Source organism: Desmodus rotundus, chromosome 8, assembly GCF_022682495.2.
Source record: "Desmodus rotundus isolate HL8 chromosome 8, HLdesRot8A.1, whole genome shotgun sequence".
NCBI lineage: Eukaryota > Metazoa > Chordata > Mammalia > Chiroptera > Phyllostomidae > Desmodus > Desmodus rotundus.
Genome location: NC_071394.1, coordinates 11,513,055 through 11,536,648, shown reverse-complemented (window position 1 = coordinate 11,536,648; position 23,594 = coordinate 11,513,055). Strand labels below are relative to the sequence as shown.

The 23,594-nt window shown below is 41.4% G+C and overlaps 1 protein-coding gene across 1 annotated transcript in view; it reads left to right on the top strand.

Annotated features, from left to right (window-relative positions):
• The window catches only part of TBC1D31 (TBC1 domain family member 31), a 49,695-nt gene that overhangs the window by 17,320 nt on the left and 8,781 nt on the right, over positions 1–23,594 (top strand). Inside the window, exons 6-19 of the mRNA XM_053929553.1 lie at positions 880–1,039; positions 2,357–2,557; positions 6,793–6,969; positions 8,535–8,614; positions 8,693–8,839; positions 10,384–10,517; positions 12,127–12,260; positions 12,572–12,751; positions 14,086–14,318; positions 14,823–14,975; positions 15,887–16,022; positions 18,144–18,236; positions 20,295–20,435; positions 22,766–22,960. Coding sequence (XP_053785528.1) covers positions 880–1,039; positions 2,357–2,557; positions 6,793–6,969; positions 8,535–8,614; positions 8,693–8,839; positions 10,384–10,517; positions 12,127–12,260; positions 12,572–12,751; positions 14,086–14,318; positions 14,823–14,975; positions 15,887–16,022; positions 18,144–18,236; positions 20,295–20,435; positions 22,766–22,960 — 2,164 coding nt within the window. The remainder of the gene's footprint in view (positions 1–879; positions 1,040–2,356; positions 2,558–6,792; positions 6,970–8,534; positions 8,615–8,692; positions 8,840–10,383; positions 10,518–12,126; positions 12,261–12,571; positions 12,752–14,085; positions 14,319–14,822; positions 14,976–15,886; positions 16,023–18,143; positions 18,237–20,294; positions 20,436–22,765; positions 22,961–23,594) is intronic.

The window sequence follows — 23,594 nt, the reverse complement described above, 5'->3', positions numbered from 1 at the left end:
TAATTAATTGGTTTACTGGCATCTTCCAAAAGTGGCCTCTGACGTTTTTTGTCTTTGGAACACTGACCATCGTGGAAGTCCTCCAAACCACCCATGACTGGGCCTTTCAGGTCACTCAGGGAGCCGTGCTCTCCCCTCCCCCAGCGCTCCACCACCACCTCACCTTGCAGTTCTTACAGACTTGCTCAGCTGACACCAGTTCACTTGCTTGTTTGCTTGCCTTCCTCTAGACTGGAAACCCCTTACGAGCGGGGGTCTTGCAGGCCTCGTTCACTCTGTGTCCCTGGCAGTGGGAATGAAGCCTGGCTGATAGGAGGCACTAGACAGGTCTGGTGAAGGAATGAGCAACAGCCTTGCAAATCAGCACAGCTGATTCTTTTTGCTCCCTTAGAAACATAACGCGGCTTCTCTGAGCAGGAAGAAAGTTTGGGCTTTTTCGTTTTTCATATAGCAATGCTGTACCAATTCACTGTAGTCACGTGTGAAGTGTAGAGAGTGGGATAGTGGTGATGACTTCGAGAGTATGCGACATTACTTCAAGAGTTGCAACGTTACTCAAAAACCCGAGTCGTCAAACAATATTTGCTGAGCTGGTGTCTCGGTACAATAAGTAAAACGTGTATATACTCTAAACCTGAGCTTCCCATATGGTTGTCACTGGGTGCATGGGACAATTTAAATTAATAAAAAATAAAGTTAAGAATTAATTTTCCTAGAAGCAGCAGCCACATTTAAGGTGCGAGCCACGTGGCTTGCAGTGACTGTATCGCACAGTGTAGAAACAAAACATTTCCATCATCATATTGGATCCCACTGGACGCTGCTGCTGTGAACAATTTGTCTCCTGTTCCTTTCTCACCTTTTTATTTTATTATATAGAGATGGTCGAATCCTGGCTGCTGGCGGCAAGTCAAACCATCTTCATCTGTGGTGTCTAGAAGCTAAACAGCTGTTTAGAATCATCCAGATGCCTGCTAAGGTCCGAGCCGTTCGCCACCTAGAATTCCTTCCTGATAGTTTCGATGCTGGTTCTAATCAGGTTAGTGACACGAATGCAGGATGCTCCGTGTGCTGAAAAGAATTGTATCAATTTCTGAGTTATAACAGCCCTCTCATTTACTTGTTCCCTGATTGTTACAAGGATTTGACGTTGCTAATCGATGATTTGCCTATTCACTCACCACAGCCTATGTTATAGTCGTGTGTTTTTCTCACTTTTTATATAGCTGTGCACCTTGCTTTTCTTCACTTAATTTACCTTGAAGATCATTCTTTGTCACTGCAGAACTTCGTGTTTTACAGCATTCCTCAGCTTCTTCACCAGTCCTCCATTATCGGGCACTTCACCTGTTTTTAGTTCACTTCTCTTACAAGCACCGCCGCGCTGAGCGCCTTTGGCTCTCACCCCGCATCTCACACAGCCTGCCTGCGGGACAGAGCCCCAGAACTGCGATGGCGGCATCGGTGCTCTGTAAACCTGACAGGCCTTGCCGAAGTGGCCTCTGGGGAGGTCGCGCCACATGTGGCTGGGGGCTGTCTTCCTCCCTGACCAACAGAAGGACGTGCCTTTTAGATCGTGCCTTCAAACTGCCTCCAACCACCTCCAAAGTCTAGTCTTTCGCGTACCCCGTGGCATCAGTATTTCCATAATTGGTGGCAGCACTGCTTACAGCCACTGGCTTTGGGAAAGCACTGTACGCAGACGAGGCAACAGAGGGTTGTAGTTGCTTAACCTTTTTTAGTGTGTTTCTAATTTTGCAAAGTATGAGTTAAAAATTTATTTCACCTTAAGACTAGCTTCCCTCTTACCCACCCCTTGCAGCTCGGAGACTTTCTCCAGCCCCCACATTAGTTAAAATGGCCCAGAGCCAGTAGGCAGGGGGAGCCTCAGAGTCGCAGGCGTGTATGGGAGCAGCAGGAGGGACGTGAGCCCTGGTCAGAGAGTGGGGACGGTGGAGGGATGTACCCGTCCCACCCGCCTTGCATCGGACAGCCAGTGTGGAGGTCAAGGTTAAGAACTATCTCTTCACCTGCATTCCCTTTTTTAGGGATTAGCAGAGATGGACCTGCCTGTGGGAAGAAGGGAAGACTCTGAGGTGACCTTCCCACGGTCCCCTCCATGGGCTCCGTGCTTGTGCCGGGTAAAGCCAGGCTTCTCTGGACCCGAGCAGACGGGTCTCCATGAGCCCCAGTGAGGGATCTGAAAATATGTAACGGTCTCTGCAAATACGATCTCCTTTGACCGTCCTCCCCTCAGAGGAACACACACACAAACACACACCCACACCTGCTTGTGTGTGTGTGTGGTTTGACCTTCAGACGTTTGACTTTTCGGTCTGTTTCTCTCTACTCTTAGGTTCTCGGAGTCCTGAGTCAAGATGGTATCATGAGATTTATCAATATACAGACCTGCAAACTTGTCTTTGAAGTCGGGAGCCTCGATGAAGGAATTAGCTCATCAGTAATTAGCCCACACGGACGGTACATTGCCTCTGTTATGGAAAATGGAAGTCTAAACATTTATTCAGTTCAGGCTTTAACGCAAGAAATAAATAAGGTATGTTATTAAGTAAACAACATCCATTTTTTTAAAGATTTAAATGTGTCATCAAAAATAAACTCTTTATGCTCCCATCTTCCAACTTCCTTGGACCTCGTCCATTTTTCTGGGTGTTTTTTCCCTCTGACTCCCAAAGCCATGTGTCCAGGCCTGCTGTCTCTCTCTCCTCCTCCATTCTTAAATGTCTGTTTCCCTAAAGGGTGTCTGTTCGGTGTCCCAAATCCCATCCAAGGAGCCGCATAATTGGCTTCCCAAAAGAGGCCTGCCGCTCCAGTCCCTCCATTTCCGTCTCCCTCTTCCTTCAAGAAGCCCCAGAGCACTGCGATTGTTCCATTCCTTCGTTTCTGAAGTCCAGTCGATACAAAGTCATGCAGTCTCTTAAGCTGGAAGAACTACACGTGTGCTGCCCGCTGTCTGTCCGCAGTAGCCATCCTTGTGTCAGTCCTCATTGACTGCTCTTGAATAAGAGTAATTTACCCAAATATACAAAACTCGGAGCCCTCAGCACCCACCAACTCATCGTTTGTGAACATTTTCCTAGAATATCATTTATCATCACTTCTGCAACAGCGCTGCTCTAGTGGCCCCTCCTCTTGCCCACCACAGTGAGTCCTGTCGTCTGCCTGGCTCTCTGGGCACCCTCGGGTGTCATCCACTCCACCCGTCCGACCTGTGTCCCCACGCTCATAACCTCCCTCAGCATCCCCACCGATGCCATCCTCGTCTCCACGTCTGTTTTCTGCATCGTTCACCTCTTCTAAAGTATACTTCCCACTCCTTTTTCATGGTCATCTAACTTTCCCCCCGCTTGTCGCCAGGGCTCATTGTCTGGGTGCAGCCCTCCGGGCCGGAGCTGTATCGTGGTAGCACCCAGAGGGGCTTCGGTGACCACCTGCTCTGACCGTTTCATTTTGCAGGGGAAGAAGCTGACGCCCCAGCCTCATCATCAGCAGGCCCAGAGGCGTCCTGTTAGTAGTCTTTTTGCTCTGGGCTTGCTCCCCTTTGTCCTTTTCATCTTCTATTTAATTAGACAAATAATAAGTGTCTTACTGCAGAGAAAAATAAAAAGAAACCAATAAGCAAATAGATAAATAAAAGTCACCCAGAATCTCACCATTCTCAGAGGATTTTGAAACATACATTTTCGCAGTCTCTTTTCTGTGTGCGTAAATGTACGCAGTTACCGCTCGCTGTTAACACAGAGTCTGCGGTTGGGACCCACCCACTTGTGAAAATGAGTCTGTAACTGTAAAGCCGGCCCTCGCCGCGCGTGCACCTGCACCCGCGTGTGCAGAGCAGCAGAACATCTCAGCTGTCCAGTGGGCAGGTTCCCAGCCGAGGTCAACAAGACCGCACTCTGCCACATTTCGGCGCTCATACTGTAAGCAGTATCCTTTCCGTGGGCTGTCTGCTGCCACAGTTTTCACGTTTTTGTGCTTTTTTTTGGTGTTTTTGGCCTTCCAAATAGCCTCCAAGCACAGCGCTAAGTGCTGTCGTGTATTCCTAAACACAGGAAGGCGGTGGTAGACAGACTTTGTCCGGGCACAAGTTATGATGCTGTTGGCCTGATAAATATGCATTTTTAAACAGAAGCACACACAAAGCAAGGTCATGCTTGGATTGGTTGATGAAAACGTGGCCAGAGAGGCTCACAGGGACCTGACGCTGTAGTTCCCTTATGAGCAGTGGCTCAGGATTCGCCAACTCAGTGTCTGTGGGGACTTTCATAGAACTAACTACTGCGGATACTGAGAACCTGCTGGGCGTGGGCGCAAACGTTTTCTTCAAGCACGTGAAATTACACTCTGCTGTTTCTGTAACCTCTAAATTTCTCAATGACATACTATTTGCTCCTCATGAGAGAGTTTTTAGCCTATCTGAATTTTACAAGAGCTAGGAAAATGTTATTAATAGAAGCAGAGAGAGATCTGAGAAAAACCAAGATAGGAGTGAGCTATGGACTTCCTCTCTGATTCTTCTCAACTTGTCAGGCAAACTGAGATGCTATTGACCAGAAAAGCTAGCTTATATCAGAAGTAGGAAGATCTTTTCTCTCCTTTTTGGACATGGCCAGCTCCACCAGTGTGTTCATGGCTAGTCCACGCCTGCACAAATGCCCAGGTCCACAGTGCCCACAAAACTTCACTCGCTGTACCCCAGCCCCAAGTCCTCTTTTCTCCCCCCTGGAGAATTTCTGTGCTGTGCCAAGGAAGGAAGCGGTTCCCACTTACGAGTGCAGGTGGTGACACTTCTGAGCTGTGGCAATGCCGGTCGTATCTCAGGCTCAAACGTCTGGGAGATTGTGTTTCGTGAAGGAGCGTGGGTTCAAGCAGGAGAAGGTGAGACACCTGAATGGGAATTTAATAAAGATTTGGAAGAACAGATTGAGGTTAGAGCGAAGATAGTTCAAGGATATTAAAGATGGGCAACATCCAGAAGACAGGCCACTGTTGATTACGTTGCATAGATGAAGAACTGGAAAATCAAATCATTGAATAAGTGGTCATTGTACTTTTTTGGTCAGAGTTGTCACTATTACATTTTGTATTATCCTTGTAACCTTTCTTGATGTGAGTAAATAACAATGTGTCCTAGAAAAACACTTTTAAAAACCTTATGGATAGTTAAAACTCCACTTTCGTAATTTTAGAACAAAGTAATGCCTGTGCCGCGTGTAGTAGCGCATGACCTACTCTGCACATTTAGTGTTCCGAGCTCATACACACTGCAGCTGACCGCGGGGAAGAGTTTTCTGGTCTCCTGTGGTCAGTAGGCTGCAAGTTTCCAAAGCAGAAGGCCTGACCCTGTGAGGGCAGCCTGGGAAGACCTTGTTTGAAGTCTCTAAGTAGTCTTTTAGTAGCCCACGTTATATGTATATTTTAAAAGTGCCAAGGTATTTGCTTTGTTCTATTTATTTCTTTGGGGGGTGAAAGGGGAGGAGGTCAGAAAAGTTTGGGTTCTATTTCAAGGAGCTTTCCTGGAGAGAGGTGATTTATTTTCATTATACGTCGTAGAGGAACACTCCTGGATTTCGTGACAATTTGAATTCAAGCTAATGTGTGTAATACGTGTTTTTTAAAATCTCATGCGCTCATTTGGACATACGGGGTATTCCTTGTGCTCTTATTCTCATCTGAAAGGAATTATCACTCTGGTTTCAAAAAAGTCTTTTTTTTTTTTAAAGATTTCATTTTTAGAGATAGGGGAAGGGACGGAGAAACAGAGGGAGGGAAACACTGATATGAGAAGCATTGACTGGTTGCCTCTCATGCGCACCCCAACCAGGGACCAAACCCACAACCCAGACATGTGCCCTGACCGGGAATTGAACTGGGACCTTTTGCTTTGCGGAACGACACCCAACCAATTGAGCCACACCGGTCATGGCCCAAAAAAGTTTATTAAATCACACATTCACCTTATCTTTGGTTTGAGTCTAGGCTAATTACTATGGGAACACTCAGCAATAATGGTCTCAAACACTTAAACACCCCTTGAAAGTCATTGCATTTTAATCAGATTTAGAACTCAGAAAGGCGGAGGTACCTTATCTGCTCATTTCCTTTGAACTAAGATCTTTTGATCTCAGAGTGTATTACTCCTGGAGAAAATGCTTCAGAGAATCACTTTACCTTAAGTAAATGGGAGTTTGGGGTTTGTTTTCCTGTTTCACAGCCTCCAGTAAAGTGAGGGCTGACATCTAAGCAGTGCTGTCTGAACTGCTCCTGAAGCCTGTGGTGCAGTAAGGGACTGAGAGCCATCCCTACGCAGATTGAAAAGTGTCACCAAGGACAGAGAGGCCGGGCCCAGGCTCCTGGCAGTTTCCCTCAGAGAAGTTTCCCTTGAGCCCGAAGAACATTAGGGTGCTTCCCTCAGCATTCTGGAGGCCACAGGTCTAGCCTGCCTCCTCTGCTGCAGGCGATCACACCACTGACTCTATCATGGACGAGCAGAAGGGAATGTGGTCTGCCGTGCAAGGCCAGCTTTCGTGGGATAATTAAATTCTGTTTGTTCTTAGTTGTGTATCTTTATTGCATTCTTCAAAGGAATTTGGCAGAAATTTGCTTTGATTTGTTAGTCAATGAGGAAACATTCTTGGATATTTTATTCTTTCCTGAAGAATAGTTATGTACATTAAGGCACACGATTAAACTGATAGAACCCAGTTTTGTAAGTCATATGTTAACTTCTGTTTTCCAAGGACAGCCACTGGATTTTTTTGTCCCCTTTAGCCACCCCCTCCTTTAGTGAAAGTGATTGAAGACTTGCCCAAGAGCAAACTGACATCTGGTGACCTTAAGATGAAAGTGACATCAGGAAGAGCGCAGCGGCCAGCAAGGTCACGGGAAAACCACATACCAACTAGAATATTAAAACGTGACTTGGCTGGCGGTTTTGAGAATAAAGAGGTGAGACTGTGTCATAATTAAACTGCTGTTAGTCGTGACTCTGCCATAGACGAGTCCAGTGCTTCCTAGCCATCGTCACCATCCCGTCTCGTAGGGAATTAAAGAAAATAGTACGAAGAGAAGAAAGTTGGAGTGGAAATTATCATATGCTTTTAAGCTTTTCAATATAAAATAAATACATGCATAGGGGTTTTTAGAAAGTCGAACAGTATAGAATGGCACCACCCAATATGCTCACAGCAGCCACCTGTGGCCGATGAGTACGTGGGCGTGGCCAGTCTGTGCTTGGACGAACTCGCGTGTGAAATGGCGTCAGGTACTGAAAACTCAGTGTGAGCAAAACAGTGGGGAATATCTTAATGATCAATCATTTTATGTTGGTTATATATTGAAATAATATTTTGATTACATTGGGTTAAATAATATATATTATTAAACTTAATTTTACCTGCTGCTTTTTATTTTAATGTGGTTCATAGAAAATTTGAGGTTACATTTGCCATGTGCTTATTTGTTAGGCAGTGATGGTATAGAAGGCTATAAGGGGAAAATAAAAGCCTACTTTTCTTCGTCCCTGTTCCCTAGCCCAGTCTTCATGTCACTCACCCATTGGTACTAGCTGTTGATACCCTTTCTGAAGTTTGCTGTGCATATATAAACATGTGTGTGTCTGCATATATTACCTTTTTATTTTTCATCAACGTAATCATAGTTAGCACTATTCTATAACTTGCTTTTATCACTTAACGGATTAAATATCTGTTTATATTATTGCATATAGTGCTACAGCATTTAAAAAACACTTACACAGTATTGCACTTATGGATATACTTTTATTTATCTAACGTACTCTGCTGACTGGCGTGTAGGTTGTGTTTTCCGTCTTCTGTTAGTACAATCTGTGATTCAGTGGGTATCCTCGTACCATTATCTGCAAACATTGGCACAAATGGATCTGTAGATGTTTTTTAAGTCAGAGTAGATACATAGAAATTTTAATAGTAATAGCCAAGTTATTCTTCAAAAGAATGTACCAGCTCTTCCGTTTGCTTGTGTGAGATGATCTGTTACTGTGTGTGTGTGAGAGAGAGAGCGATTCATTCAACAAAAACTGAGAAACCACCAAAATGTTGAACACTAGGTAACTAATCATATGTATGGTAGAGCTCTACACTGGAAATAAAGGATAGTCAGGAGGAAAGGAGAATAATTAGAGTATGTTAAATACCAAAAAGCAAGCTATAAGAACTATATACTTGGATATCAATTTGATTTATAGAGGATGTGAATAGCTAAATACTAATTATAAAAACTCCATAAGAGAGAGAAAGATATGGATTGCCTTTGAGTAGTTCTTTGGGGGGTGGGATGGGAGAGGGAGAGAGAAAGATTGTGTGTGTGTGTGTGTGTGTGTGTGTGTGTAGAGAGAGAGAGGCCGATGATGTAAAAATATTTATTTCTGTGTGTTGTGTTGTAAAGTCAGTGTGGACCAGTTTACCCTTTTTAGTTTATGATTATGTCATTTATAACCATAAATGGTTATATTTTATATTTTTTCTTTCTAGAATGAATTGTCAGGTGGATTAAACAAAAAGCGTTTACAAATCTTACTAAAAGGCTATGGTGAATACCCAACAAAGTACAGGTAAAACTGAAATTCCTTCACATCAAATTGGTTTTACTCCCCAACTTTCTCTTGGGTAAAATTAAACTTTCATTTCAGAATGTTCATCTGGCGTTCTCTGCTACAGTTACCTGAAAATCATACTGCATTTAGCAGCCTGATAGACAAAGGTGTCCACCCGGCATTTCTCAACCTTCAGAAGAAATACCCCATCAGAAGCAGGAAACTACTCCGGGTATTGCAGAGGTATGACCAGTGCATTGCAGTGATGTTCATGTCCTCCAACATATTTATCGTATGCAGATGGGAAAGAGGAATTTCGTAGTGCAGAACCTCCGCAGACACGACCTTAACCACGTACTCAAATTTAAAATCACCAGTAATAAAACCTGTCGATATGTTACACATTACTTTGGTGGTATTCTTGCCAAAAATGTATAATCGCAACATCAGACAAACCCAAGTGGAGCCACAATCTATAAAATAACTCTCTGGTAGTCCTCAGAAAGGTTAGTGTCGTAAGAGAGAAGAGACTGAGGAACTCGCACATGGGAGGAAGCTGCGATGATGGTCACAAATAAAGGCAGAGCTGCATCCTGGGTTGGTGAAATGAACAAATGACACTAGTGGAAAAAATGGTAGAATCTGAATAAAGTCTGCAATTCAGTTAATAGCACTCTACCGATGTTAATTCCTTAGTATTGGTAATTGTACTATATTAATACAAGATGTTAACATTAAGTGAAAGATGTAGCAGAACTCTACTATTTTTGCAACTTTTTAGAAGCCTAAAATTATTTCAAAACAAAAAGTTAAAGGAAAAGGGAATCTTTAAAGTGTTAGAGATGTGGGAAAATTAGAATCCCATAGTAAGGCATGACATAGTCAGATATGAATAAAAATCTTAATAAATAAATATTTAAATAGGGAAAATATTGCATGTAAAATAATTTTCAAAACAAAGACATATGTAAAACAAAATATATGTAAAACATGGCAAAAAGAAGACTGATTTCTTTAGTAATAGATTGTTAGTGTAATTTCTTTAAATATGATTGTCAACTTATAAAAGTGGAAAAAGGATTGAATACATAGTTCATAGCAGAAGTGGTTTTTAAACATGAAAAGATGCCTAACCTCCATCATAAAAGAAACGCCAATTTAAACTACCTTGAAAAATATGTTTTGAAAAGTATATTACAATGCCATTGCAATGCCATTTCTCACATAAAGAATCAGAAAGAAGGCTGACAATCAGATATGTTGACAAGAGTGAGAAATTCGGCAGTGGCTGTAGAAACTACTAACACACGTGTCCTGTGACTCGGGCTTCCACTTCTAGGACCTCGTCCACCTCTGGTCGCACGTGAAGAATGGTGGACGTACAAGGGACATTAAGCGTAGCGTCGTTTATTAAAGATCGGAAACAACTTTCGTGCCCACAGGGCCAAGTTAAAGGAAGTAATGTGTATGTCTGCTGCTTGCATGTCTGTAAAATATCTTCCAGAAGCTCTAAATAGAATGATAGGAACTCTTTCCAAGATACTATTACGTGACAGATGCCGGGTGCCGATCAAGGCTTGTAATGCACCACTACTTAGGATCTTTTTAAAAAAGGATGAATACTTTCACCAGTGGTTGTGGGAGGTGAACTAGATGATAAGGGTGGGAGGGAGAATTGTGAGCTATTATACCTTCTGTATCAAATTTTTATTATGTGACTATATTGGCTATTCAAATAAATTTGAATAATCTGTTTTCTGGTCTTTATTTCCTTGTTTCATTCCCAGAACCCTGTCTGCACTGGCTCACTGGTCTGCCATCTTTAGTGAAACACCCTATCTTCCCCTCCTGGCATTTCCGTTTGTGAAATTATTCCAGAACAACCAACTCATCTGTTTTGAAGTTGTTGCTACTCTCATAAGTAAGTAAATAAGCACTAAATAATGACACTAAGAGTGGATTCTTGTACGTTTTCCTGATGTCTGTGCCCCTTTGCAACATTGACCAATCCTAGTGTGAAGCAATCAGATAGAGCGCAGAAAGTGAGCAGTGCAGACATTCATACACACACCGCTTATTTACAAGAGAATTTGGATCGCTGTAGTTTAGAAGTACCGTTATGGGCCACGTGCTGTTGGTCAGAAGGAAGCAGACACACTGCTTACTGAGAACTCGCAGGACTGTAGTAGGTATGCAGAGTGCTTACACACACTTCGTGTTTTGTCGTTATTAACTCATTGAACCCTTACAACAACCCGTGAGGTAGGCAGTGGTGTGACCCCCTTTCTATACGTGAGGAAACAGAGGCACTGCGAGCTTAAGTTCCCCGGTGAGGCGAACGGCAGAACAAGGATGTGGCCCAGGCGGTCAGACTCAGTGGCCTGTGTCTCCAGCCACTGTGTGTGCAGCCCGTCACCCTCATCCCCCGCAATGAAAAGTGTCCTCTTCCTCGTGTTAGTGACACCAGAGCAGTCCAACAGTGAATAACCGGCACTCTGATGCTAGATTATTTCAATAACCAATTTTATATGTATTTTTAAAGTACTTAAAGTGTTTTTCTTGTACATAGAAGTAAGGGGGTGAACACTTAATTGTAACAATAAAATTCTGAAATGTAGAAATAAAAAGCTCCAAGCATACATATTGTGAATATTTCTCTTTACATTTTTGTTCCTTTTATTACATTGTATTTGCTTTGATAAATTTTTACTGATCATTGGAGAAAATGTAGGAAAACATACAAAAGAAAAGAAAATCTACCGATATTCCTTTTCCCCAGAGCTTTTCCCCCAAGTCATTAATAATCTTGAAAAACACGATTTATTGCCTGCACACTGTATTTCATCTTTAGGGGCACTGTACTTTATCTATTCCCCAACTGCTAGACTTCCGGGGGTTTTTTCTGAATTTTTTCACACTTTCAGGCTGTTTTTTATTTTTGTAATCATACTATTATTTAATGTGTTATATACATTTACCTTACTTTTTAAACTTTATAAACTTTTTATTGACTCTAATATTCCATAATGTGCATGTACTAATTTAATCTATTGTTGAACATTGAGGTTGTTTCTAATTTTTACCTATTAAAAGTAACAATGTTATAACTATCTTCACGTGCAAACATCTATCATTTCTTTTCGTGGATTCCCAGAATTGGTATTATTAGTCCATAAAATATGAATTTCCTAATCAATTCTCCAGGAGGGCTGTACTAGGTCGCCCCGCCAGTAATGCCAGTTTTATTTTAAAAGGAAGCCTGGACCCGGGATGCTTTGGGAAGTTTCATTTGTTTGTTTGTTCCTCACTGACTGCTCTGAAGAAATCGGCAAATTTCCATTAACCCGAAATACTGTGTTAACATGATGGAATTTTTCAATCTCTTGTTCTCGAATTTAAAGGGTTATGTTTTTTTCTTCATTAACGGGCACGCGGAGGACATGAAGAGTGGATATACTTAAGAATTGCAAAGTACTTTGGTAATATAGAAAGGTAAAGATAAATTCCTTTCCCATTTTTCTCCTTCACAGTCAATTGGTGTCAGCACTGGTTTGAATATTTCCCTAACCCTCCTATCAACATTCTCGCTATGATAGAAAACGTGCTGGCGCTCCACGACCAGGAGCTGCTCCAGCACTTCGCTGACCACGACGTGACCTCCCAGGTGAGCAGCGCCAGGTCCTCAGAGTAACTCACTTGCTCTGGAAGCCCCGTTGGTTCTCACATAAATGAAAGTATTTTCTTCAACGAGTAGAATTAACAAAACATACTATCACTGTATTTTTAACAGTATTTCGTTCTTTTTTCTCATTAAACTGCTTTCCTGAAAGTCTATAAAGAAGGGTCCAAATTAAGGTAGCTCTTTTCATAATTATGCTTTTAATATAACAATTTTAATAACTAGCCCAAGTGTAAGACGGTGTTAACAATGACTCTTCCCTAGAAAACCAACACATGTTTTCTTACTCACTGCAGCTATATGCATGGCCTCTCCTGGAGACTCTGTTCTCAGAGGTGCTGACAAGAGAGGAGTGGCTGAAACTCTTCGATAACGTCTTTTCCAACCACCCGTCATTCCTCCTGATGACTGTTGTGGCCTACAACATCTGCTCCAGGGGTCCTCTGCTCCACTGTGATCTTAGAGATGATTTTGAGGTAAACATCCTTGTTCTTAGGTAGCAGTTCTCAAATTCCATTCACTTCAATTGAAAAATCCGTTCATTGTTGAGTGCGTATCGTAAGTCGGGAACCGGTGCTGGAGGTAGGAATACCGGGGAGAGCAAGTCACGCCACATCCGTGTCCTTTCGCAGTTTGTAGACAATTCAGCAGGCAATTCCAGCAGACCGGGAGTCTTAACACCATAGCTTCAGAAAAGAACCGTGAAAACATGGCAGTTCTGCAGTTCGGTTTATTCTGTGCATGGGCTTACCACAGTGGCCCGTCCAGTCTTTCATAACTGGATGCTTATTCCACATGCAGAGTAGTGACTAGGAGAATTTTGAAGCTTGGCAGGAAAGTGACTAAAAGAAAGCATTAGGGTTGGTTTTTAAAAGGAGAGGTTCTTTTGGTAGACAGGATGAATTAAATTGGGTTTTGTTTGTTTGTTGCTTATTTTGTGGTCCCTATCAAATTAAACTTTATTTTTACTTTATGCTCACAAGGTACATATGTGGGGGGTGGGAGGCGTGTATACAGGGTGGGGCAAAAGGAGGTTTACAGCTGTGAGTACAGGAAACACAAAGTTTGTTCTTGCATTACTATTTATTAACTGTTATTTTCCGTACAAACTGTTATAAACCTACTTTTGCCCACCCTGTATGAATTTGGATATGCCAGCAGAACAAGTCAATGTTGAAATATTTCAGCCCGGGCTGGTGTGGCTCAGTGGGTGGAGCACCGGCCTGCAAACCAAAGGGCCACTAGTTCGATTCCCAGTCAGGGCACATGCCTGGGTTGCAGGCAGGGTCCCCAGTAGGGGGTGCACAAGAGGCAACCACACATTGACGTTTCCTCTCCTTTCTCCCTCTCTTCCCCTCTCAAAAAATAAATAAAATCTTTTTTTTAATTATTTAAAAAATGTATTACATGGATGCAATAAAAAGTATTTCATATTATTTTTTAAATCAAGCTAATTTATTTTCAAAGGCTAATTTTTTTTCAAATTTATTTATTTTGGATTATGAAGGAAAAAATCCAAGTAGAAGTATTTATTCCATTGTTGAAGCATTCTTGATTATACAGGAAGCCTGTATTTTGAGTTAAAATTTTAAAAGTGTTATTTCAAAAGTTTATAAGATGGTTGTGAAATTTTTGGAATTATGAAATCAAAAATATGAAATGGATCTTGGGTTAAAAAAAGCTTCAGTTTATTTGAAAAAAAACCCTTTTGAAGATAAATTCACATTAGCATTTTTAAACTCCTGTTTTAAATCTACCCATAATTGCTGTGTTAGATCAACCTTGATATAAACACAGAGTTTTCTTACAGTACTTTTTCCACCATCGGAATAACCTGGACGTAAGTGCTGTAATTAGAGAAGCTTACCGTCTGATGGAAGCCACGCCCGCTGATCTCCACCCAGAGGGCGTGCTCAGCGCTTTTGTGGCGCTGACCAAAGGGCAGTACCCGGTGTTCAACCAGTACCCAAAGTTCATTGTGGACTATCAGACGCAGGAGCGAGAGAGAATTAGGAATGACGAACTGGATTACTTAAGAGAGAGGTAATCACAGAAAAGCTGTTCTTCAATAGAATCAGAACCTGCTATAAATGTAAAAAAGAAAATTTTTAATGAAAAATACTGTGGCCCTGGCTGGTTTGGCTCAGTGGATTGAGCGCTGGCCTGCGAACCAAAGGGTCGCCAGTTCGATTCCCAGTCCAGGCACATGCCTGGGTTGCGGGCCAGGTTCTCAGTAGTTGGTGCCTAAGAGGCAACCACACATTGATGTTTCTCTCTCTTTCTCCCTCCCTTCCCCGCTGTCTAAAAGTAAATAAATAAAATCTTTTAAAAAAGGAAAAAAGAAAAATACATGTAAATTATTAAGTATTTGTGTAAAATCAGCACTTGAAGGCTGGAAATATCTTTAAAGATATTTAATTCTTACATACAGAAGTAAAACAAGCATGTTAATCATGTATACATTTTGTATTTGGGTTGTTATTGGACTTAAGTGACTCAATTTTTTAATTTGCATGTTTATATAATAATAAATATGACCTCCTTAAGGCAAGCGGTTGAGGATATGCAAGCTGAAGTGGACCAGCAAAGAGCTGAAGATGAAGCCTGGCACCAAAAGCAAGAACGACTTCGTAAAGCTGAAGAAACAAGGAGAGAGATGCTCTTACAAGAGGAGGAGAAGATGGTACAACAAAGACAGAGGTGTGTTTATCTCAGAAAATCTGGACGTAGGAGTTAGTCGAACAATTTTTATTTTTCCATATAGGGACAACACTATGTATGGCATTATTCAGCTGTGGTATTTCCATTAAGCAAATATTTAAGTTAATAAAAGGCAATCTGTGTATATACCACTTTTCAAACAAAATTGGCGTATAATAAAGTGGAATTCTAAAGCAGTCCCATGATAGTAGCTTTGCACTGGTGACAGTGCCCTGCAGTGGGCAGAGATGCTCTGTACTGCTGTGGTGATGAATTGCTGCAGGTAGAGCATAATCTTTAAATTATGTTTTACACAGAGCTGTGTGACCTGAATATTGAAACATAAAATGATTATCTGATGCATTTCATACTTTGGAGGACAGGGAAAGAAGTACTGAATATTTATTAAAGTAAAATGTTGAAAGTAATTAAGATTATGGGATGAGCTTTGAGATTAAGCCTCATTGCTGGGAAACTTCTGTGTTTATTGATTCTTTTTTCTTGGGTGTGACCCTATGAAACAGACTTCTACTGTGGGTTAAAAAGTGTTCCTGAAGCCCCACTGGTGTGGCTCCGTGGGTTGGGCATTGTCCCACAGCCGAGGGGTTGCTGGTTTGATTCCCACTGAGGGCACTTGCCTGGGTTGTGGGTTTGGTCTCCCGTTGGGGGCATGCAAGAGGCAACTGATAGACGTCTCATTTCTCTCTCTTTTTCTCCCTCCCTCCCTTCCCCTCTCTCTAAAAATAAGTAAATACCTAAAATCTTTTTTTAAAGCTACTGAGAAAGACATGCACTGTGCCACTGTGACAGTCTTTTGAGTTAATAAGCTGCTGTAATAAGCATAACCGACATGTCTTTTTCCCTACAAACTGTAAACCCACCTTTGCCCACCCCTGTGCTTCCTGTTTCAGACTCGCTGCCGTGAGAAGGGAGCTGAAAGTGAAGGAAATGCACCTACAAGACGCTGCGAGAAGGCGTTTTCTGAAGCTTCAGCAAGATCAGCAGGAAATGGAACTAAGAAGACTGGATGATGAAATTGAGAGAAAGGTTTATTTTTCTTATCGGTACTCCTATATTCTTCCTCTGTTCTCATTTAAATGTAAAGAACACCTTTAAGCTAAATATTACCCCTTGAGTTCACAATGAATGCTAAGTAGCCCCTCTAATTTAATTGACTCTTTCCCTCAGCTGTTCGCATTTTCCTTCATATATTTCATTAATAGTTAAATATTTTAGAAATGCCAGGAAAATTGGTCAGGGTGACCAGTGTCCCTGGTGACTTTTTCTAAAAATGGCACTATCAATTAACCATTATGTTAATTGTGAAGTAGGGGAAACACTGTTTTTTTAATATAAAAATTTACACATGGCCAGTGAAGAAGACTTCCTGCCGAACAGTAGCAGCGTCATTGGCCACACGGTTACTGCATGTTAAATTCCCTTAGACGCTTGCTCTCCACCCTCACTCTGTCTCTTCCGAAGCAGCACCGCGCTGCATGACGCTGTGTGGGGTGTTCCTGACCAGCAGACCTCATCCCCACTGTTAGTCCCCCTTTCAGTTTTCCGCAGTGTTCTCAGATGTTCCAAATAGACCTGGAAAAATTTATGTCTCTCTCTCTGAATCCTCACCTCACCTCCCTCCTCTTGGAATTTGAGTTGGGATTACATTGACTTCATAGACTAATTTAGGGACTTTCAAACCTAGTTTTGGTACAATACTAAATATTTTTTAAATATTTTAGAGTATTTTTAATTCATTGGTATTAGAAATCTATTATCTCTTTTTATAGCATGAGGTAATACTTTTTGTTTCAAGCCAATTAATTTTAACTTTTTTTTAATCTATGGTTCCTTTTAATTATCTGGTAAGGTTGATAATTCATTACTCCAGAAAAGTCTGTTCTCCAAAAGTAATACAGGCTTAGAACTCTGACCTCTTTATTCCAAACCCCTTTGAGGTAAGTAGAAGGCAATTCTTTTGATCAGAGCTCCTGTGAAGTCCTTTCAGTGGTGTGATTGGCCTCTGCCTACCCTTCCTCCTCCCAGTTCTGACAGTGAGCTCTGACCCAGCTGACCTGCAAAAGACATGCACTTCTCTGCTCACAGTTCAGGCAGCAGCAGGAAAGACTGCTGGAGTTCAGAGTGACACATACAAGGGACTGAGGACACCTCTTAGCATCAGACAGAGGTGATCTGTTTTTGCTCTGGCACACAGCTGTTTGTATCTCCGAAAATGCATAAGCAAGACAGCTTCTATAATTGAAATTCCTAAAAAGCATCATTTGCTATGCCAAACCTTCCTCCACCTATTGACGTCATTACTGCCTTGCTCATAAACTCAGGTATAAGACAGTTTCTAATTTTCTCTACCGAAAGAGCACCTTACTCAAACCCTCTACACTAGAGGGGGTGAAAAGCTTCCAAGTAATCAAATTTTGGGGACAGGCGAACTGTAAACTAACTAAATCCAGGCAGGGCACATACAGGTTGAGTCCACAATATATTTAAACTTGAAGTTACTAGTAACAAACTAAATTTATAAAAGTACAGAAGCTTAATCAAAAAGAACATTAAATATGTTATATTTAGTAAGATTAAACATTCTATATTTTTATCCACCACAAATTTAAATTGCTCAAGTGTTTCTAACTCCTAATATTGGCTAATGTAATATGGTAAGAACCTGCCATCTGTTCTCCCAGTCTGGGTAGATGAACATATGGTAATTGTGCTTTCTTTTGTAGAAAGTTAAGCTTAGCCCTGGCTGGTGTGACTCGGTGGATTGAACCAAAGGGTTGCCAGTTCGAGTCCTGATCAGGGCACATGCCTGGGTTGTGGGCCAGGTCCTCAGTGGAGGGTGCATGAGAGGCAACCACACATTGATGTTTCTCTCCCTCTCTTTCTCCTTCCCTTTCCCTCTCTCTAAAAATAAATAAATAAAATCCTTTTTAAAAAAAGAAAATTAATCTTAACTTTAACTCGGACATTATTCTTAGATTCCATACTGAATGTTAATATAATATCAATCATTCTGGTTTCAAAAGCCCAATACCTATTATTTTAAATCCTTACAGTGAGTTGTTCAGATTACAAGATTACTCACTCTATTAAACAAAAATTATTTTGTAAATACTTTTTGGTATTCACAATTTTTTCTTTATATCATAGGTATATATGAGAGATCGAGAAATTGCTACCACAGCCAAAGACTTAGAAATGAGACATCTGGAACTCGAATCACAAAAAAGACTTTATGAAAAGGTATAAATCAGCTATTCCCAATATAAGAAAAGTGGAGTTTGTACAATCTCTTTTTAGACTGTATTTATTCATGGTTTTAAAATATTCATTTTGGTTTTGTTTTTTGTTTTTTAAGAAAAACATAGTGTCATCTAGAATTGTAAGGTAGCCAAAACATTTGCATGTACAGTTTGTGGTTTTCTTTCCACTTGATACAATTCTTTTCCTAAATGCTGCCTATCTTTGTAGTTGGCATTGGTAGTGGCTATTGATGGCTCCTGTTCTCACTCCCTGTTCCCCCGCCTCTGGCAGCCACTTACTCACTTTCTGTCTCTGCCTTTGTCTACTCTGGACATTGCACGTAAATGAAATCATACAGTTTGTAGTTTTTGTGACGATTTCTTTCAGGTAGCATAATGTTTTCAAGGTTTAATCATGTTGTGTAGCCTAAGTCTTTACTTTCTTTTTTTATGGCTGAATCATAAATACTCCATTGCATAGACCACCACACGATCACCCCTTGTTTAGCCATTCATCGGTTGGTGGGCATTTGGGTGGTTTTCTCTTCTGACTCTGATGAGTAGCGCTGCTGTGAACATCCACATACAGCTTTCTGTTCGGACACGTGTTTTCAGCTTAGACACACACCTAGGCGCACAGAGCCCCCATTTCTCTCCGTTCTCGTGAGTAGGTGTTGTTACCTGTCCTTTGGATGATAGCCCTGCCAGTGGGTGTGGAGTGGTGCCTCACTGGTTTTCAGTCGCATTTCTGTTACCATCAGTGATGTCACGTGTCTTTGCATGTGTTTATCGGCCATTATTATATCTTCTTTGGGGATCGTGTAGTTAATGTCTATTAAAAGTATGTAGGGCCATATTTTTTTGGTTTTGAATAAGTTGTAATTTTTTGTTGTTGAAAACTAGACATTTTAAATAATATATACATGGCAAATCAGATTCTCCCCCCCTCCCCAGCATTTTCTTATTGTTCCTTTGCTTAGTGATTTTTCTGAACTAATTCTGTAAAGTCTCTAGTCTTTGCCATATGTAGCCACTTGAGACCCTCCTCAGGCAGCTTAGTGATGGGGCAGAGATTTCCCTAGATGCCGTGAACAGTAAGCCTCCAGTCTTTGCCTAAGGGCTCTGTGTGCGTCCTGTTGGGGACACCTTGTACTTCAGAACGCCCTGTACTCTTAGGTAGGTAGTTTACAGCTCCATCTTAGGTTTCACTTCCTGATTGTGCAAAACCTCAGTTCACACAGTTGGCAGTGTGGGGCCTTCTCAGGTCCGAGCATTCACACCGCTCTTGGCGTGTGCACAGCCTTACACACACATGCACGTGGCCTTGCAGAGCCCCAGGGACCTATTGGAGCTTTTCAGAGCCCCCTGTGGACATCAATTCCCCCCCCCACTTTTCCTGTAAAGCTTTTTGATTAGCCTGTTTGTACTCACTGGGATCCACTGCCTCAGGCAGCCGATATATTCAGTAGCTTCCTCTGGTTGTTTTGAGCAAATGTCCCCAGGAAAAGGCTGTTGGAAGTAGCTGAGCTCTGAATCAGGTCAGATAAGACAGCCTTGGGAGTAGGGTCTCTCAGAGCCTTCAGCCAGATGATGGCAGTTCTCTGGGACAAGAGTTCAGAGGAGCTCCAGCTCCATCTTGCCCCCTCCATCGACCGCCAGGCTGCCAGTCATCAAGGCAAATGCAGAGATGGGGTGTGGTGGAAATAGGACTATTGCACATTAAAAATTCCATGTGCTTGCTGTTCTTATCAAGATCCGGCCATTTTGATGAGTAAATGCTCCCCAGACTGCCACAAGCCTTCTGCTGAGTTCAGAGTTCTGAAAAAGCCACTTAGTTTTGCCATAGTTCTCAGGGCATTTGTGGGTGAGAGAGTTTTCAGGGGTCCTTACTCTTCCTTCCACTGATGTCGCTGCTGTTTGTTTTTTACTTTGAAGGTTAGAGATGACAGTTTTTATTTGTGTGCATATTAGTATTCTGGGAAAAAAGAAAAGTCATTTTTGTGTTCTAGCATTATTGTTATAGATTGGTGATTATTTTTCTTAACAATTTTTTTAACAGAATCTTACTAGAAATCAAGGAACTGTTGCGAAAGAAATGAGAGAAGATACAGATGCCTATAGACAAAAGGTGGATCTCGAAGAACGCTTGTTTCACAGACTGATGGAAACAGATCAAACGCAGAACCAAAACACTCAGAAGGTAAACCTGTGGTCAGTGTAGTGTATTTATAAAGGGGAAATTTCCATCTGTCATCAAGGAATTAAAACTTGAACTCTGTTGGGTTAATTCATTCTTTGCTTTAGTTAGCACTGCTCTAGAATCTCACATTATTTTATTTGTAGGTCACTTACTTCACTGACAGCCATATACATGTGTCTTTTATACTTTGAGAATTTTAAGACTTAGAAGAAAATACAATGGAACTAGTAACTTTATAAATTGTAGTATCCTACCATGTTATGTCTCAGAAATTGTTCGTGAGTAGTTAAAAAATAATCAGGTCTGTGCCCTGCTGGTGTGGCTCAGTGGATTGAGTGCCCGTCTGCAAACCAAAAGGTTGCTGGTTCAATTCCCAGTCAGGGCACATGTCTGGGTTGTGGGCCAAGTCCCCAGCTGGGGACGCATGAGAGGCAACCACACATTGATGTTTCTCTCCTTCTCTTGCTCCCTCCCTTTCTCTACAAACAAATAAATAAAATCTTTAAAAATATAAAAAATATATCAAGTCTCTTCCTGGCATATATGCCAGTAGTTTCAAAATGTATTCTCTAGAATATTAGTAACTATTATTTAGTAAAATGGGGGATGCCAAATGAATATTGGAAATGCTACATTAAAGTTTTTCATGCCAAATTTGAAGATAATGGTACACTGTGAATCTTTAAGAAAATTTCCCAAACTTATTTTATAGAATTTCTTGTGGAGAAATTATGGATTAAATGAATGGAAATAGAATTTGAGACCTTCAAGAGAGAATGTTTTCTATGAGCCCTTAAACAGAATGTTAAGTATGTTTGTGGCCGGACCCAGCCCTGGTCCAAAAGCCAGGAATCGTGTAGGAGTTCCCACCTTCTGTTCTGCAACAATTCCTTGGCTTATACCCCCTGAATATTCCCATTTTTTTTTTCCTTAAAGACTTTTGTCCATACAGCGGGCCCAGAGACATATGAAAAGATGCTCAGCATCACTAGCCATCAGAGAGATGCAAATTAAAACCACAATGAGGTACCATCTCACACCGGTCAGAATGGCCAACATAAACAAATCAACAAACAAATGTTGGAGAGGATGCAGAGAAAAGGGAACCCTAGTACATTGTTGGTGGGAATGCAGACTGGTGCAGCCACTGTGGAAAACAGGATGGAATTTCCTCACAAAACTAAAAATGGAATTGCCTTTTGACCCAGCAATTCCGCTGCTGGGATTATACGCTAAGAACCCTGAAACACCAATCCAAAAGAACCTATGCACCCCAATGTTCATAGCAGCACAACTTAACAATAGCCAAGTACTGAAAGCAACCTAAGTGCCCATCAGCAAATGAGGGGATCAAAAAACTATGGTACATTTACACAGTGGAATTCTACGCAGCAGACAGAAAGAAAGAGCTCATACCCTTTGCAACAACATGGATGGAACTGGAGAGCATTATGCTAAGTGAAATAAGCCAGGCAGTGAGGGACAAATACCATATAATCTCACCTTTAACTGGAACATAATCGACAGCAGAAAAAAGCAAATAAAATATAACCAGAGATATTGAAGTTAAAAACAATCTAACAATAGCCAGAGGGGAAGGGACAGTGGGGAGAAGGGTTTTCAGGAACTACTATAAAGGACACAAGTACAAAACCAAGGGGGAGGGTGGAAGCAAGGGAGGGAGGTGGGTTTGGCTGGGGTGGGGTAGAGGGGTGGGGAGAAAATGCAGACAACTATAATTGCACAACAATAAAATTAAAAAAAAAAAAAAAAAAGACTTGTCCAGTCTGTAAGAATGGGCTCTTCTGACTCCTTTTCAAAGGGTTGAAACAAAAAAATTGTTTAACCCCACCTGTCTTTCAGCCTAGTATTTCTCAGCCTCGGCTATACATTCGAATCACTTGAAGAATGTTCTAAAAGTACCCATATTCAGCTGCTCCAGAGAGTGATTTAACTGGTTTGTGGTGGGTCCTGGATATCAGTTTGTTTTAAACACCTAGAGGTGCTTTTTATTAATTCTCACTTGAGAATATATTTGATTTTAGAGAGAGAGGGAGGGTTACATATACAGAGAGAGAAACATCAGTGAGAGCAAAACATTGATCAGTTGCCTCCCATGTGCCACCTGACTGGGGGTAGAACCCACAACCTTTTGACCCACAGGACGACGCTCCAGCCAACCAACTGGTCCATCTGGCCAGGGCTAGAGGTGATTTAATATGCACCCAGGGTTATAAACAGCTGCCCTAGACACTTGGATGCATTACATGGATATACCATAATTATATGTAGTCTGGCCTTTTTTCTGAAATTGACGATTTTTTCCCTAGTTAATTGAAGAAAACTTGGCAAAAGCTGAACAAGCATGCCTAAATACTGACTGGCGAATTCAAGCTTTACAGAAGCAAAGACGTGACGATCTACAGCGAAACGAGTGTTACCAGGAAATGGCCAAACTCCTTCGGAAAAACCGAAAGAAAGAAACAGAAGTATTAAATGCAATGCTGGGGAAGGAAGTCAAGAAGGTAAGAATGATGTTGTAAACTTGTTAATAATTTAAATTTTGAAACATTACATAATCAAATGACAAAAGCATCAAACCAAGTAATTTTTTTGCTGGAAAATATCTTAAAGATGGTCTAATTTTAATAGGTATTGCTCAGAGAAGTCCAATATTAATGGATGCCACCTAAAATATGACTACATGTCTTTCTCATTTACCTTAGTGGGTCTCAGCGTCTCAGCTTCCTGGATTTGTTCGGGCTGATTGAATAATATTACTGCTTCACCTAATTCTTTATGCTTACAATGTAAAAGATTTTGAACAGTTCAAAATTATATGTTGCCCAGGCCAGCTGGCTCCATTGGTTGAAGCATCATTCCCCACCAAAAAATTGTTCCATTACTGGCCAGGGCACACACCTAGGTTATGGGTTCAATGTTTCTCTTTTTTCTCTCTCTCCCTCTCTCCCTCCCCCCTTCTTCTGCCTATAAAATCAAAAACATATCCTTGAAAGAGGATTTTTTTTTAAATAACTATATGTAGTTGCTAGTAACAAAGACCAAAACAACAGTGACAGTAAGCAAGATACAAGTTTTTCTTTTTCACGTGAAAGCAGCCTGGAGTGGGCCGTCCAGGGTTGGTGTCCTGACTCCCAG